The sequence below is a fragment of the Geotrypetes seraphini genome, chromosome 11 (genome assembly GCF_902459505.1).
Source record: "Geotrypetes seraphini chromosome 11, aGeoSer1.1, whole genome shotgun sequence".
Lineage (NCBI taxonomy): Eukaryota > Metazoa > Chordata > Amphibia > Gymnophiona > Dermophiidae > Geotrypetes > Geotrypetes seraphini.
The window spans coordinates 48,345,017-48,359,822 of NC_047094.1; the positions used below are offsets into that span (position 1 = coordinate 48,345,017).

Sequence of the window (14,806 nt, forward strand, 5' to 3'; positions counted from 1 at the left end):
TTGCTATTCATTTCTTGAGTAACGAGTGTCCCCTGGGCAGATTGGAGAAGAGTGGAGATGGCAGAGACCATTGAGACAATTGTGATATTTGACTCCAACCTCTTTCATCAGATGTGTGAACATAAGAATAGCTTTACTGGGTCAGACCAATGGCCCATCAACCCAGTAGCCGGTTCTCATGGTGGCCAATCCAAGTCACTAGTACCTGGCCAAAATCTAATGAATAGCAACATTCCATGCTACTGATCCATGGCAAGCAGAGGCTTCCCCCATATCTTGAGCACAATGATGGTGTTGAGTTGCAGGGAATATTTTGGAACCTATGCTGACAATGAGGCCCTGGAACTACTCCTACTAGGAAATACGATCACATCACCCCTCTACTCCATGAAGCCCAATGGCTCCCCATATCGCACCGGACAACTTATAAAATACTCTTACTTGCCTGTAAGATCAAACTCACCCACTCACCAGAATTTCTAGACAAATATCTTATCCCTTATGTCTCACCCCAAGCACTACGATCTAACAGTCAGAATTTATTAACTATTCCATCCATAAGGGAGCTATTTTACGATACTACACGTAATACCATATTCTCTGTCAGGGCCCCAACCCTATGGAATGCTCTTCCATTGGATATTAGATTGGAAGAATCATTGGACAAATTTAAGACCAAACTACTTTCTTATTTAGGGACACATTTCTCACATGAGAATGGGCGATTCATCTAATCTACACTCTCCGTGCACAGTAATGAATACCAACCACTTTTAAGACGTGTCATTCCCCCAACCCTCCTTTGTCTTCTCCTTGCCATCTTGCCACCCTTTTTTGTTTATTTTTTCTCGATGTATTTTACTCTTACCTAGTCCTTGATCCTCCCGTTCCTGTACGTTTATGCCTTATCTGTTAAACATATATAGATTTTTTTTCTTTTTTTTGTATTGTAATCCGTCTAGTTGATAGGCAGTATATAAAGTACAGAATAAACTTGGAAACTTATCATTACACTAGTCTTTTAGCCCGTTACATTAACAGGTGCTAGAATATATGTCTGTCTTTCTTTCTTTCTGTCTCTCTCCCTGGCCCCCTTTCTTTGTCTGTCTTTGTGTGTGTTTCCCTGCCCCCTGTGCAGCAGCAGCAGCATTTCCCCCCACTCCCCCTTCTCTTCCCACAGTCTGGCCTTCGGTCCCCCCCCCCCTTCCCTTCCCGCGGTCTAGCCTTTAGCATCTGTCCAGGGAGGAGCGTTACTGTCCCTTTAAGAAAGTTTTCGCAGCTCCCGCAACCATTGCCACCGCTTCACTCCGTCTCCTTTTCCCTCAGTCCGTCGGGTCCCTCCGGGGGGGGGGAGGGGCAGGGAAACCGAGGTCTGCACGCCGGCGAGCAGCTAGGAGAAATGGAACTGAATCCAGGGGTGGGGATGAGGTGGGGGGGATGGTTGCATGCGAGCTTCCTCCTCCTCCTCCTCCCCCACCCCCTCCCAGGTCACCGCCAGTCAATGAAGGGCTGCTGCGCCTCGGGGGCTGAGGGCGTGTGGTGGGGCCGCGGCATGAGCCGTTTTGTCAGTTTGCGTGTGCGGCCATCCTCGCGCTCAGTCCACCATGCGCGTGGGCTGCCTCTGCCCTCGGGGTCCCTCGGCGGTGATGCCTTCTCCCTCGGCTAAGAGAGAGATGATAATTGGTTTAGCTACAGGTAGGCACAGACTCACCCATTTTGGGCCCAGGCCCACCCAGTAACAGCACCACACTGCCCTCTCTCCTCCTTGAGGTCTGTCTTCCTATCTCTCAACCCCGTCCTTCCCTGGTATACCTTACATGCGTCACTAGCACCTGAAATGATTCATTTTTGCTGCCGGTGCTAGCCACAAAGGCTTCCCTCTGCTACATTCCGCCATCACTGACATCATTTCCTATTTCCTGTCTGGTGGGATATGGCAGAGAGAAGTCTTTGGGGCTGATGCCAGTAGCAAAAATGAATCGCTGCAGGCAATGGGTACACATATAAAGTATACCGGGAAGGGACAGAGTTGAGAGAGATAGGAGGGGAAAGATAATGGATAGGCATTAAAAACCTGCATTTTAAAAATATCTCTGGGAGGGGTGAGGGGTGTGGAAGTTAAATGTGTCCCATCCAAGTTAAATGTGGGCCCTTCCAAAATGCTGGGTCTGGCTACACCACTGTTGTGTTATGTTATATTTTATTTCATGTTATTGATGATACATATTCTGCCACATGCTATTTATGTTTATTAAGATTTTTGATATACCGCTCCTGCATTTTACTGACATAAGCGGTTTACAATATAACAAATAATGAAAGGAATTCAATTGAACATATTCAGATAGAAAAGATAGAGATAGAGACAATATATGTACACATCTCAACAAATATTACATGAAGATACAAACAAAAATTACCTTAAAATAAATTAAATTATAAATTAAAAGATTAAACATTAATTAAATTAAAATAAAATAAATTCCAGTCAGACATTTAGAGGTCCTTTTGCTAAGCTGTGGGGTTTTCCTGCATGTTAAGGCCGTTCTTACAGCAGCTGGGAAACAGCCAATTTTCCATTTTCTGGAATTAATGCCAATGCGTGAATGTTGCTATTAGCATATGGCCGTTATCATAAAATTAGTGCGTGAGCCCTTACTGCCACTTATTTTGAAGGTGGTAAAGGACTCATGTACTACTCCTAGACTAATCAGGTAGCACGCAGTAATGTGGCTGTGCTGTTTTGCAGTCACGCCCTCTCAGAGAAAAATAAAGAACAAAATTTTTAATGCATGATTTCCACACAGACATTGGGCTTTTATTGCAGAACACCTTAGTGTGTCCCACGGTAAGTCCTTTTAAGCTACAGTAAGCACATGCAAGGCAGGTTGCAAAAAAAACCAATAGCAAAACATTCGTAGGAAAAACAATTATCCAAAACCTGTTTAAGGAGACAGATGCCATATTGTACTGTTGTCCCCATATAACACAGACATTAGGGTCCAAGATATATGACTTTATCATAACTGAATCTATATTATAATCTGGGCTGCAATGAAATATATAATAAGAAAAAAAAATGTAATTCTCTGTTAAATCAAGCTGCGTTATGTGAGATCTATAGTTTATATGAGGATAATGCCAGGCAAGAAGATGAGAGTATGTTAAGAAAATTGGGAGATAAAAGCCCTTACAGCAATAAAAATATTAGTCTGATATAATAATTGTAATGTTGTTCCACTGTGTATATCCTGGTTATATATATATATATAGATATAGATATATATATAATATAAATGCCATCCTTGGGCATTCTGAACTTCCTCAAGTTTAAAAGGTCTAGCAGGTATAGGACAGAGACAGAAAGTGAACTAATGTCGCTTATTGACAGGGGAGAAGAATTGGAAGGATGCATTTTTTTAACCTGCATAAACTTCTCTTGCTGCCTATCTATTCTACTACAAAATATACTTGTGCTCCAAAAAAGTAGAATACTAAATTATCTGCTATATCAATGGGCTTTCTCTCTTAACTGGGTATGTACGAGTACATGATCGTGTCTTTAAGCTTCATTATCATCTTTCTCTTCCTCTTCCAGTTCTCCCAGATTCAGCCCCTCATCCTTTCCTGACAGTCCATAGAACATGATGTAGTGGGAATTGCTATGTACTGGCTGCTTATTAGGGTTGGACTGGACTTGCTCCAATTTCAGGGAAGCAAAGGGGTTGATATCATGTGCTGTGATCTGTATCTCCAGCTCCATTAGGATTTGCAGAGAGTACCTCAGTTCCTGTTCACTGTCAACAACAGAAGAAAACAGAGGCAAAGGGGTATTCAACTCCTATTTACTACTAAGAGTGGGAAGAAGACGAGACAGCAGAAACTACAACAGAAATGAGGGTCTTACTTGTACATGGTGAAGAGTGAGGGAATTCTGTAGTCCCGCAATAGCAAAAGGGTGGGGAACCAGCCTTCAGTCAAACCCTGGGAGGCATGGAATCCTGCCAAGGAGAGAGAAAAGGAAGTTCAAGTCAGCTCCCTTATAGGCAATCTCTACCTTTACGGTGGAAAAACATGCCTGTGATCACAGAATACTTGATTGTATGACACTGATACTGCTTTTGGCAGTTGATATTAGAAACAGCTTTGCTACCATCTGGTTCAACATCCAGTTGCTGTGGTGATGTTGCAATACTGAATGTTCTCTGAACACCTTGTGCAAGCAGTCAGTTTCTTCAACAACTATACAAAGGACATGGATTTCTATGCATTTCCTTGAAATGGAGAACTCCCACTGTGAAGAACCATCACCACAGCATTTCCTGATGTGATACAAACACCCCATCTCACATACGCTCTCAAGATGAAGGTAATTATAATTTCTCTGCAGAAACTTAAACCACCACAGTGCCACTCCCCCCTGGCAAAATCCTAATTTTACAGGCCTTGCTACCCTTAGGGTTAAGATCTGTTTGAGTGGATTTGCTTTACATTGGTCAGAATTTAGAAAATACTGGTTCCTGTTAAATGCACCAGAAAACAATATACAGTAACAACGCATTTGTAGTTTATCTCCTTCTTCATGCTGTAAACCACCATCTGGGGGTCACATTAATAGCATTCATCTTTCATACCAGGCCATGATCTAATAAGACTGTAGGGATGGCAGCCATTTTGTTGGTTTCCAGTTAATTTAGACTGTAGGCCCAATTTCTTGATTTCCAGTTACTTTAACTGGAATTATGAAAGAAGTTTGGTGAGAAGATGATCATGTTATAAGAAAGAATACTGTCAGCATTTTATTCTTCTAGTGAAGTTTGTGGTGATTCAGCATTCACTGGAAACCAGAGAGACAAGGTTTCCAGTCAACTGCCCTTAAAATTTGTTTCCAAGCTCATTAAAAGAAATCAAAAACATATTTATAGTCCATTTACAGCTTAAATCCCCTTAATCTCTTCTTGTTTTTGAACAATGGAACATGTGCCGGGCTATGCTTAGCACTCCCAGTCGGGAAGCTGACCTAACAGTGACAGGAATGTGTCTGAGCTGTCCTCATCCATGTTTTGGGAATTGGAATGAACGTTTAGAGCCCTGAATGAGATCCTTGGTGTTAATATTATTTCCTGGGTTGTGTGTCACCGCACTTCTTCTTCCACTGGCAAAGAAAATGCTGTATGGATCTCTCCTGGCTTGCAACATGTTAAACAGTGAGCAGCATGAAGGTGTCTGGTCTGGATGGAGAAGAACATAGGTATAGTATACATATATTTGTACTTTCTAGTGTACAGGGGCTTAATGAACAAACACAATAGACTCCCAGGAAATAGACACATGGAACCAAGTACTCTGCTAAGCACCAGGACTAGGTTATAACTGTAACAGATTCTATCTACCTCATGACATGCTCCATCAAACTATATTAGCTCTTTAGCTGAATATATTCCTCCCCTAAATGTTCTTCTCTGAATTACCTCTTTAATGGCACAGTACGATAATCTTTACCGCAAAGAATCCCTAAGATTTTAATGTATCTCCAGAGCATCCTTGTACTATACTAAATTGTTCTCCATAAACTGTACTGTAAATCGCCTTGAGCCTCTATAGGCATAGCGTGACTCATTAATCCCAGATTATATTATATTAGATCAGATCATCTAATTTTCTGTATACCTAGTGTAACGGAACGTATCTCAACCTTGAGCTATAACTGATGCAGGTGTGAGCAAAACTCTGCCCCTTCCCCCTTGACTCTACTTCATGCACTGCACCCCAAATATAACTGCAATTCGGGCAGCAGTACAAGAAGGTCACATTGTGGGCTGGGGTGGGGGGAAGTACAAGACTTGGATGGTGTCACCAACTGGCCATATGATCAGAGCAGGCTAAGTCAGTCCTAGGTGTTCATAGTATCAATCATTGTACAGACACCATACCAGCTGGCTACATGATAACTAAGAGTGCAAGGAACTCATGAAGGAATTGGATCTATCTCTAATGAGCTCATTGAAGTACTTAATCTATGCACATACAGGGAGAAAATAATTCCATGGAATCATTTCTAATAATAGCAAGATAGGAGATGAGAAAACTGCAAAGTCTTGGCAGGAATAAACAAGGAAAGCATGGACTTGAAAATGCTGGAGTAGATATGTAAACTTTACTTTATTAGGCATTGGTATAGCACCTATCAACGTTATCTACATGGTTTACAATCAGGTACGCGAGCATTTTCCCTATCTGTCCCAGTGGGCTCACAAGCCATCTAATGTACCTGAGGCAACGGAGGATTGAGTGACTTGCCCAGAGTCACAAGGATCAGTGTGGGGTTTGAACCCACAACCTCAGGGTGCTAAGGCTGTAGCTCTCCTGTTTTGATTGGTAGGCCCTGAAAGGCAATATGTCAAGAAGTAATAAACAAACATGTTTAACTGATTAAATAGTACTGAGTGGGTTGAGAGCAGAGTTCTGCTGAACACTAGCTCTGATCACTGTGGCACTGTCTGGTTATACTTTGAACTGTTAAAGGTCTGTGCTCCTTGATCTTATTGTGAGATTTTGCCCGGCGGGTGTGGTCCCGCTGAGTTTGGGAGTTTGTGGTGTGTTCTCTCTGATCCGGTAAGAAAGTCGCTAGCTGTTTTTGTATTTTGTTTTTTAATGATTTTTAATTTAAGCGCAGTAAATGTTTTTTGAGTTTTCTGAGCCTTGTCGGGGTTTTGTGCTGATTTTTTCCTTGTGTCTTTTATCCTTTCAGTGATGGATTCTTCCTCTTGAGAAAGAACAGTTGAAGTACGATCTGTGTTGAGGAAGCAGAGGGGAGTTTGTATATCTGTTTGGATTTTATCGTTGTGGATGTGGAGTGTGTATGGATTATTTTTGATGTGACATTGATTTTGATTTGATATGGGCACACATGGACTTGGACTTGTTTGCCAGTTGATACAGGGCGCCACGGCACGTTTTTCATCGCCTTCCTGATCAGGATAAGACAGTGGATAAACAGCTGAGATAAGTATTACTCCTATCTTCTAACACTGTATACCACAGGGGTCAAACACAAGGCCCGTGGGCCATATCTGGCCCGCCTGGCCATTTTATGCGGCCCGTGGTGTGATGGCCCCGGTGTTATCTTCTGGCTGGCTACCTCCTCACTGCCACAGTTTGTAGAAAGCCGCACGCGGCGGCTCCTCACGTGTCCCGCGCCTCATCCAGAAGCATTCCATCTGATGTGACATCAGAGAAAAGGCTTCTGGTTCAGATGCAGGACACGCGAGGAGCTGCCGCCCGCAGCTTTGTGCACACTGCGGCTCCCATCTGCTGTTTTATATTGTCATCATCAACGGCAGGTATTTTCCATTTTGTTCTCTCCCGGTGCACAGCTGTTTTACTATTACCCGCCTTTTTGCTTCAGTTAAATGCTATTTCTTTATATGTGCCACACGTTGTCTTTCAACCTCATTATATCTTCTGGCTCACTGTAGGTTTTGTTTTCTCCTGGCTTGCCGGTATACCTGTATTGCCTGTTTAGTTGTTTTCCTGCTCTATTGCGTTCATTTTCACGGGTGCTTCTGTTTTTGTATAGGTGCCTTTCATACCACAGGTCATATTACTGTATTTACTTTTTCATATTACAGCATCAATCATTGTACATTGACTTGTTTGCCTTTTGTTCATACATATGTTTTTATAGATTGCAGAATATACTTTTAGTTGTTCATTGTTTTTAGGTTATCTTTTTAAAAGTTTTGGTTGATTTTTGACATCTCATTTGCCTCCTTTTCCTGTTTTGCTGTGTATATATGACAATGAATGGAAAAAATGGTGTTACAATTAGTACTATTATGGAGGCGGGGTCTGGGGTGGAGATTGGGCGGGGTCTGGCCCACGACTTAGCCTCTGTTTTGGATTTCGGCCCCTTAATGTGATTGAGTTTAACACCCCTGCTGTATACATTTAATTGGAGGTAGGGAGGGCGTGTGCTATGATGTAAATGCTAACATCTCTGTTGCCCGTTTATGGCATATTTGATGTTGATCTCACTGAGCACACATTTAATTTAATTAAACTTAATTATTGCATGTTCATTCATTTTGTCTGAATTTACCTGAATTCTCTTGTTTTGTGACTGTCTTTTTACAACCAGAATGGCCTTGGGGCAAACCTGGAGCTTATCTGGGCTCTGCCAATGTGAATATTCGGTGCCAGTGCCTGGATAGCTAACCAGGCAAACATGAGCACATACAAGGCAGGCCTAAGTCTGCCCAGTTGGTTTTCTGGATACTGAATATCAATTGGACCTGGATAACTTCCAACAGCCGCCAAAGATCCTGATATTCCACCTGGCATCTGGATTGGAATATCCAGGTTTAATCAACCCACAGTGATCAGCACTAGCTGACCACTGCTGGCTGGATAATAGCTGGGATGCATCTAAATCAGTGGTTCTGAGCCTTAATAGAACACCAAGTCATATCTCATCGGGGCCCAGCTTAACCCAGCAGACTAGGCTGTTGCCTAGGGCAGCAGCTTCTGGGGAGGGAGCAGCTGCAGTCAAAGCAAAATAATATGTTCTGATACTGCATTAACAAAGAGCCAGCATCAAGGGTGGGTGAGCTTCAATTATTCACCCAACTCTTAAACACTTTGGGTGAAAACAGATTCATTTTCTAGAAGATCTTGTTCAACTGTTTCAAGAAAAAAACAAACTGTGCAGGGAATGAATATACATTTCCCAGTTGCCAAATCAGAAAAAAAAGGACCTCAGTAACACTTTATGAATTCATTCTCTTAGATAGCAATAAAGAATACCATCACAGGTTAAAAAAAAAAAATCCACCTCCAAACACTCAATTAATTTACTTCAAAATATATTATTCGCATTCAGTTTTAGCAGAAAAATCCTTGTCCCTGCATAGTTTCGTGCACATTAGATAATTGTCTCATCACTTGGCACAAGATAGTTTAACTGGAGCACAACTTGAAAATCCTGTCAAATAGGAACAGACATAACAATATTCATATTTTGGGACTGAAGGTAATGACACAATTTGTTTCTTGGAAACATGGTTAACAACCTTATTGCAGTAGTTACCTATAGAGCAGGAGTGTCAAAGTCCCTCCTTGAGGGCTGCAATCCAGTCGGGTTTTCAGGATTTTCCTAATGAATATGCATGAGATCTATTTGTATGTACTGCTTTCATTGTATGCTAATAGATCTCATGCATATTCATTGAGGAAATCCTGAAAACCCGACTGGATTGCGGCCCTCAAGGAGGAACTCTGACACCCCTGCTGTAGAGCCACCACTTGAATTCAAATAGGCGCATAGAACTCTACCCGATTAAAAGCAGAGTTGAAATATCTGAGGGCCATAATTGCTTTAAAAAAAGTCCTTATGCTACCAATAGCTACTGCTGCCCACATATGGGTTTTTTTTAACATTGCCACAGCATCCAGGCAGTGGAAGGAACCTACGTAGGAGTTTCGTCAGCCGTAAGCCTGAAGTCATTATGCCGTTGTATAGATCTATGGTGAGGCCCCATCTGGAATATTGCGTGCAATTCTGGAGGCCTCATTATCGCAAGGATGTACTGAGGCTTGAGTCGGTCCAGCAAATGGCCACCCGGATGGTCTCGGGACTCAAGGATCTCCCGTACGAGGAACGGCTGGACAAATTACGGCTATACTCACTCGAGGAACGCAGAGAGAGGGGAGACATGATCGAGACGTTCAAATACCTCACGGGCCGTATCGAGGTAGAAGAAGATATCTTCTTCTTCAGGGGTCCGACGGCAACAAGAGGACATCCATGGAGAATCAGGGGGGGGAAATTGCATGGCGACACCAGGAAATACTTTTTCACCGAAAGAGTGGTTGATCGCTGGAATAGACTTCCACTTCAGGTGATCGAGGCAAGCAGCGTGCCTGATTTTAAGAAGAAATGGGATCGTCACGTGGGATCTCTGCACAGAGTTAAATAGGGGAGGGTTATTATGGTGGGCAGACTTGATGGGCCGCGGCCCTTATCTGCCGTCTTTTTCTATGTTTCTATGTTTCTATGTTTACAGAGTATCTAGCAGTTACAAACATGTAGAGAAAAAAGCCTCAAACTTAAGCAGCAGCATAAATACAGAAATTTCTAGCTGCTTTCAATCTTATCAATGAATTGAATCTGACAGGGTATAAAATTACTGAAAAAATGAGTGAGAAAAAAAATTATCAATTCACAAAAAATAATCTCACTCATAATATTAGCGTGTTTCACTCATATAATATTAGTCTAAATTCAAAATAATTATGCTTCACATATGCTCAGCGACATGAAGCTCTGTGGGGAATATCCCCATCACGGAGCTTACCATCCAGTCATTGCATATAGAAACATAGAAACATGATGGCAAATAAAGGCCAAATGGCCCATCTAGTTTGCCCATCCACAGTAACCATCCCATCCACAGTAACCATTATCTCTTTCTCTCTCTGAGAGATCCCACGTGCCTATCCCAGGCCCTTTTGAATTCAGACACAGTCTCTGTCTCCACCACCTCTCCTGTGAGACTGTTCTATGCATCTACCACCCTTTCCATAAAATAGTATTTCCTCAGATTACTCCAGAGCCTATCACCTCTTAACTTCATCCTATGCCCTCTCATGGCAGAGTTTCCTTTCAAATGAAAGAGACTCGACTCATGCACATTTACATTACGTAGGTATTTAAACGTCTCTCTCATATCTCCCCTTCTCCCGCTTTTCCTCCAAAGTATACAGATTGAGATCTTTAAGTCTGTCCCCATACACTTTATGACAAGGCCACACTATTTTAGTAGCCTTCCAACACCATCTCCATCCTTTTTATATCTTTTTGAAGGTGCGGCCAAACCACTCTCCGTGCACAGGAAAGTTAGAATAACACTTATCTTTAGCACGGATTTGAAGGACTTCACCTGACGCAGCCAGGTGATCTGGTGAATCAAGGATCCTTGTAAGGATTATGAATTCTTTTGCTGGAGCAGTGAAACTTTTGGAGCTACTGGAGAGTTTGAAGATTTTGTGACCAATTGGGGACTGTGAATTGAGTGTTTGATTCTCTAGCTAAAGATAAGTGTTTGTCTAACTTTTCTGTACACAGACAGCGGTTTGGACCTTTTTGAGATATGGAGCAAGTTCTCTGTGGAGTTTTTTTATGCCAGCGATAAGATTGAAGGCGGCTAGAAGTTTCTGTATTTATGCAGCTACTTACAGTAAGTTTGAGGCTTTTTTTCTCCACATTTGTGACTGCTAGATACTCTGTAAGTTCCTTCCACTGCCTGGCTTGGTAACAATTGATATGTAGCTGTGATTTAGGTTTTGTTACCTTTATATTGGTTCTTAAATATTGCCCTATAGAACATATTCCTCATGCTACTTTACTCTGGATCTTTTTTCTTTAGGAGCACTAGAACCAGTGGCGTACCTAGGGTATGTGGCACCCGGGGCCCATCATTTTTTGACACCCCCCCCCCAATGTAAAAAAATATTTTTTTGTAATGACCATGAAACGGAATAAATGGTCAGAATAGAAACAGGCAGTGAAAATTTTCTTATATTCCAAACATAACATAACATAAATGATGTCTGAATTGTCATGACATCAGAAGTACATATGGAGTAGTTGCAGGTGATGCTTGGGACAGTTCTGATTGTGTTAGTTCGGTTTTATGTGTTTTTTGAATAGAAGGGTTTTTATTTCTTTTTGAAGGTTTTGCAGTCTGTGGTTGATGTCAATTGGTTGTAGAGTTGGGGGTCGAGTGTTGCAGCTCGAATGGCTAGGAGGTTGTCGAACAGTTTTTTTCTTTTGACGTTTTTGGTTGGAGGGTGTGTGAATGGTGCGTGAGTTCTCCTGTCTGGTTGAGGTGGATTGAATTATTTAGCTGAAGAAATTAGTTACCCCCTCATCCCACACACATTAATTCTCTTCCATTTTTGTTCCCATTATAAAAAACACTGATAAGTTCCCAGAAAAAAAATACATTAAAATAAGAAGTGAACACAAAGGCCCCTACAGATGAGAACATAACATAAGAATAGCCTAACTGGGTCAGACCAATGGTCCATCATGCCCAGTAGCCCATTCTCATGGTAGCCAATCCAGGACACTAATACCTGGTCAAAACCCAAAGAGTAGCAACATTCCATGCTACCGATCCAGGGCAAGCAGACACTTCCCCCATGTCTTAATAACAGATTATGGACTTTTCCTCCAGGAATTTGTCCAAATCTTTCTTAAAACCAGCTACACTATCTGCTTTTACCATAACTTCTGGCCACTTCATTTTTAAGTTTAGATCTTTCCTTTCAAACAGAGACCTTGCTAGATGTCAAATACAGCACAAGGTAACTTCACATGGACTTAGCTGTGCAGGAAATGTGAATCTCCTCATACACCCACCATATAGTGCAAAAATGTGCAAAGGTTTGTTTTTTTCTTTCGATCACTACATAGCCTAATGCCACACAAGCAGCGCTGTTTCAAACATATTCTGTAGGTCAATGCTAAGGATAACAAAGTTTCCTTCCTTGGACCAGAAAGAGATACTGATAAACCACTGGAAGAGATCCCAAAACAACACCCAAAGACCCACTCAGTGTGTGATCCAGTTGAGTGGAGTGGACTAACTGGGGGGTGGAAATGGGCCCGGAGTTTGCTCAGCAGAATTTCCCAGACCACCTCTTCCTCTCAACACATTGACACACTGCCACCACCACCACTAGGAACACCTCACTGGGTAGGCCAGCTATGCTATAAACTTTATAAAACACATTATTATATTTTCTTATAAAGCACATATTTTAACTGAACTCTCTGACATCCTCAGCCTTTCCATTCACAAAAATAGAAGGAAGAAAAGTTCCCATTTCCTGCTGTCTCATGTCCCCGGCCTATACAATATTTTTTTTCTGCAGACCCTTCAAAAGTCTGACCAAATCCTCGTTTCACTTGCATTATAAAGTACTGAGGATGCCATCTCTCCCCAATCCCAGGTCCTAAAGTCTAAGACAGTAGCGCAAACTAATGCTGCCAGATTCAGGAAAAAAAATTTTGATTCGATTCAGCCTATTGAATTGGTTTTTCAATTCGATTTTCCTCCCCAGTTGGGTGATTTTTTTCAAAACTCCTGGGGTTTTATAGCTTTTTCACCCCCTTTGGCTTCTCCTAATCACACTGGCGCTGTGGTGTAAATAAAATAAAGAAACAAAAAGGACTTTTCCTCTCTCTGTTAAATCCTAGCTCACGTTTGCAGTCCAACACCAGCTCTGGCAGGATACACATTTCAAATCTGACATATTATAATCACAAAACAGAAAATAAAATTAATTTTTCTACCTTTTGTTGTCTGGTTATATTTCAAATCTTGTTGATCCAAGACTCTGGTTTTCTTCTGATAACTTGGGGTCTCCTTCTTTCTTCTTTCTGCATGCTAACCATCCATCTGCCAACTCTGTCCTCCCTTTCCATTTCCCTTCCCTCCCCAGGAAGTCTGGTATCTTTCCTTTTTTTCATCTCCCTCCACAGATCCACCTTTTCTTAACTACCCTTTCATCCGGCATCTCTCCCTCCTTCCCCACCACCCGAGTCCACAATCTCTCCCTTTCTTTTCCCAATTACCCTCCTATCCAGTATCTCTATCCCTCCTCCACACCATCCCTTGTGTCCAATTTCTCTCCCTTTCTGTTCCTTCCCTCCCTAAATCCCATGGTCCATCATCTCTCTCCCTCTCCTCTATTTTCAGACCCATTATTTATTCCTCCCCCCCAAAGTTTGGCATATGCACGTCTCTTTGAACACCCCCTTCCCTCCGTGTACTTCTAAACCAGGGTCCCCCCCCAAAGGCCTGTTCCCCCTTAAAGGTCTGCCTGTTCCCCCCTTGAAGGCCTGCACCCCCCTTGAAGGCCTGTCCCACCTCCTTGAAGGCCTGTCCCCCCCTTGTAGGCCTGTCCCCCCCTTGAAGGCCTGCCTGCCTGTCCCCCCCTTGAAGGCCTGTCCCCCCTTGAAGGCCTGCACCCCCCCGAAGGCCTGTCCTCCCCCCCCTTGTAGGCCTGCCTTCCTGTCCCCCCTTGAAGGCCTGTCCCCCCCTTGAAGGACTGCACCCCCCTGAAGGTCTGCACCCCCCCGAAGGCCTGCACCCCCCTTGAAGGCCTGTCCCACCCCCTTGTAGGCCTGTCCCCCCCTTGAAGGCCTGCACCCCCCCGAAGGCCTGCACCCCCCCGAAGGCCTGTTCCCCCCTTGAAGTCCTGTCCCACCCCCTTGTAGGACTGCCCCACCCCTTTGTAGACCTGTCCCCCCCTTGAAGGCCTGTCCCTCCCCCTTGAAGGTCTGCACACACCCCCAAAGGCCTGTCCCCCCCTTGAAGGCCTGCCTGTCCCCCCCCCCTTGAAGGCCTGTCCCCCCTTGAAGGCCTTCCTGCCTGTCTGTCACCCCCCTCCTCCTTGAAAGCCTGCCTGCCTGCCCGCCCGCCCCACCCCGAAGGACCGCTCGACCCCTGGCCTCCCCGCACCACTATGAAGCAGCACTACCTATGCTCCCGGCCTTGCCGTTCAGTTCCCCCACCACCACCCCCGAAGGACTGCTCGCCCCACTGACCTTCCTGCACCACCTATGAAGCAGCCGCAGCATAATCTCGACGTCAGCGATCTCTGCGCTGCTTAGGCGCTGCTTCCTGCGCCGCGTTCCCGCCCCTCCTCTGACATCAGAGGAGGGGCGGGACCGCGGCGCAGGAAGCAGCGCCCAAGCAGCTCAGGTATCGCTGAAGTCGCGATCCTGCTGCGGGCT

The 14,806-nt window shown here is 43.7% G+C and overlaps 1 protein-coding gene across 1 annotated transcript in view; it reads right to left on the minus strand.

The window, feature by feature from the left end:
* Window positions 1–1,212: 1,212 nt before the first annotated feature.
* The window catches only part of MSS51 (MSS51 mitochondrial translational activator), a 67,265-nt gene continuing 53,671 nt past the window's right edge, over window positions 1,213–14,806 (minus strand). Inside the window, exons 6-7 of the mRNA XM_033962775.1 lie at window positions 3,908–4,001; window positions 1,213–3,797 (exon numbers count right to left, since the gene is read on the minus strand). Of these exons, the coding sequence (XP_033818666.1) occupies window positions 3,563–3,797; window positions 3,908–4,001 (329 nt within the window). The 3' untranslated portion in view covers window positions 1,213–3,562. The remainder of the gene's footprint in view (window positions 3,798–3,907; window positions 4,002–14,806) is intronic.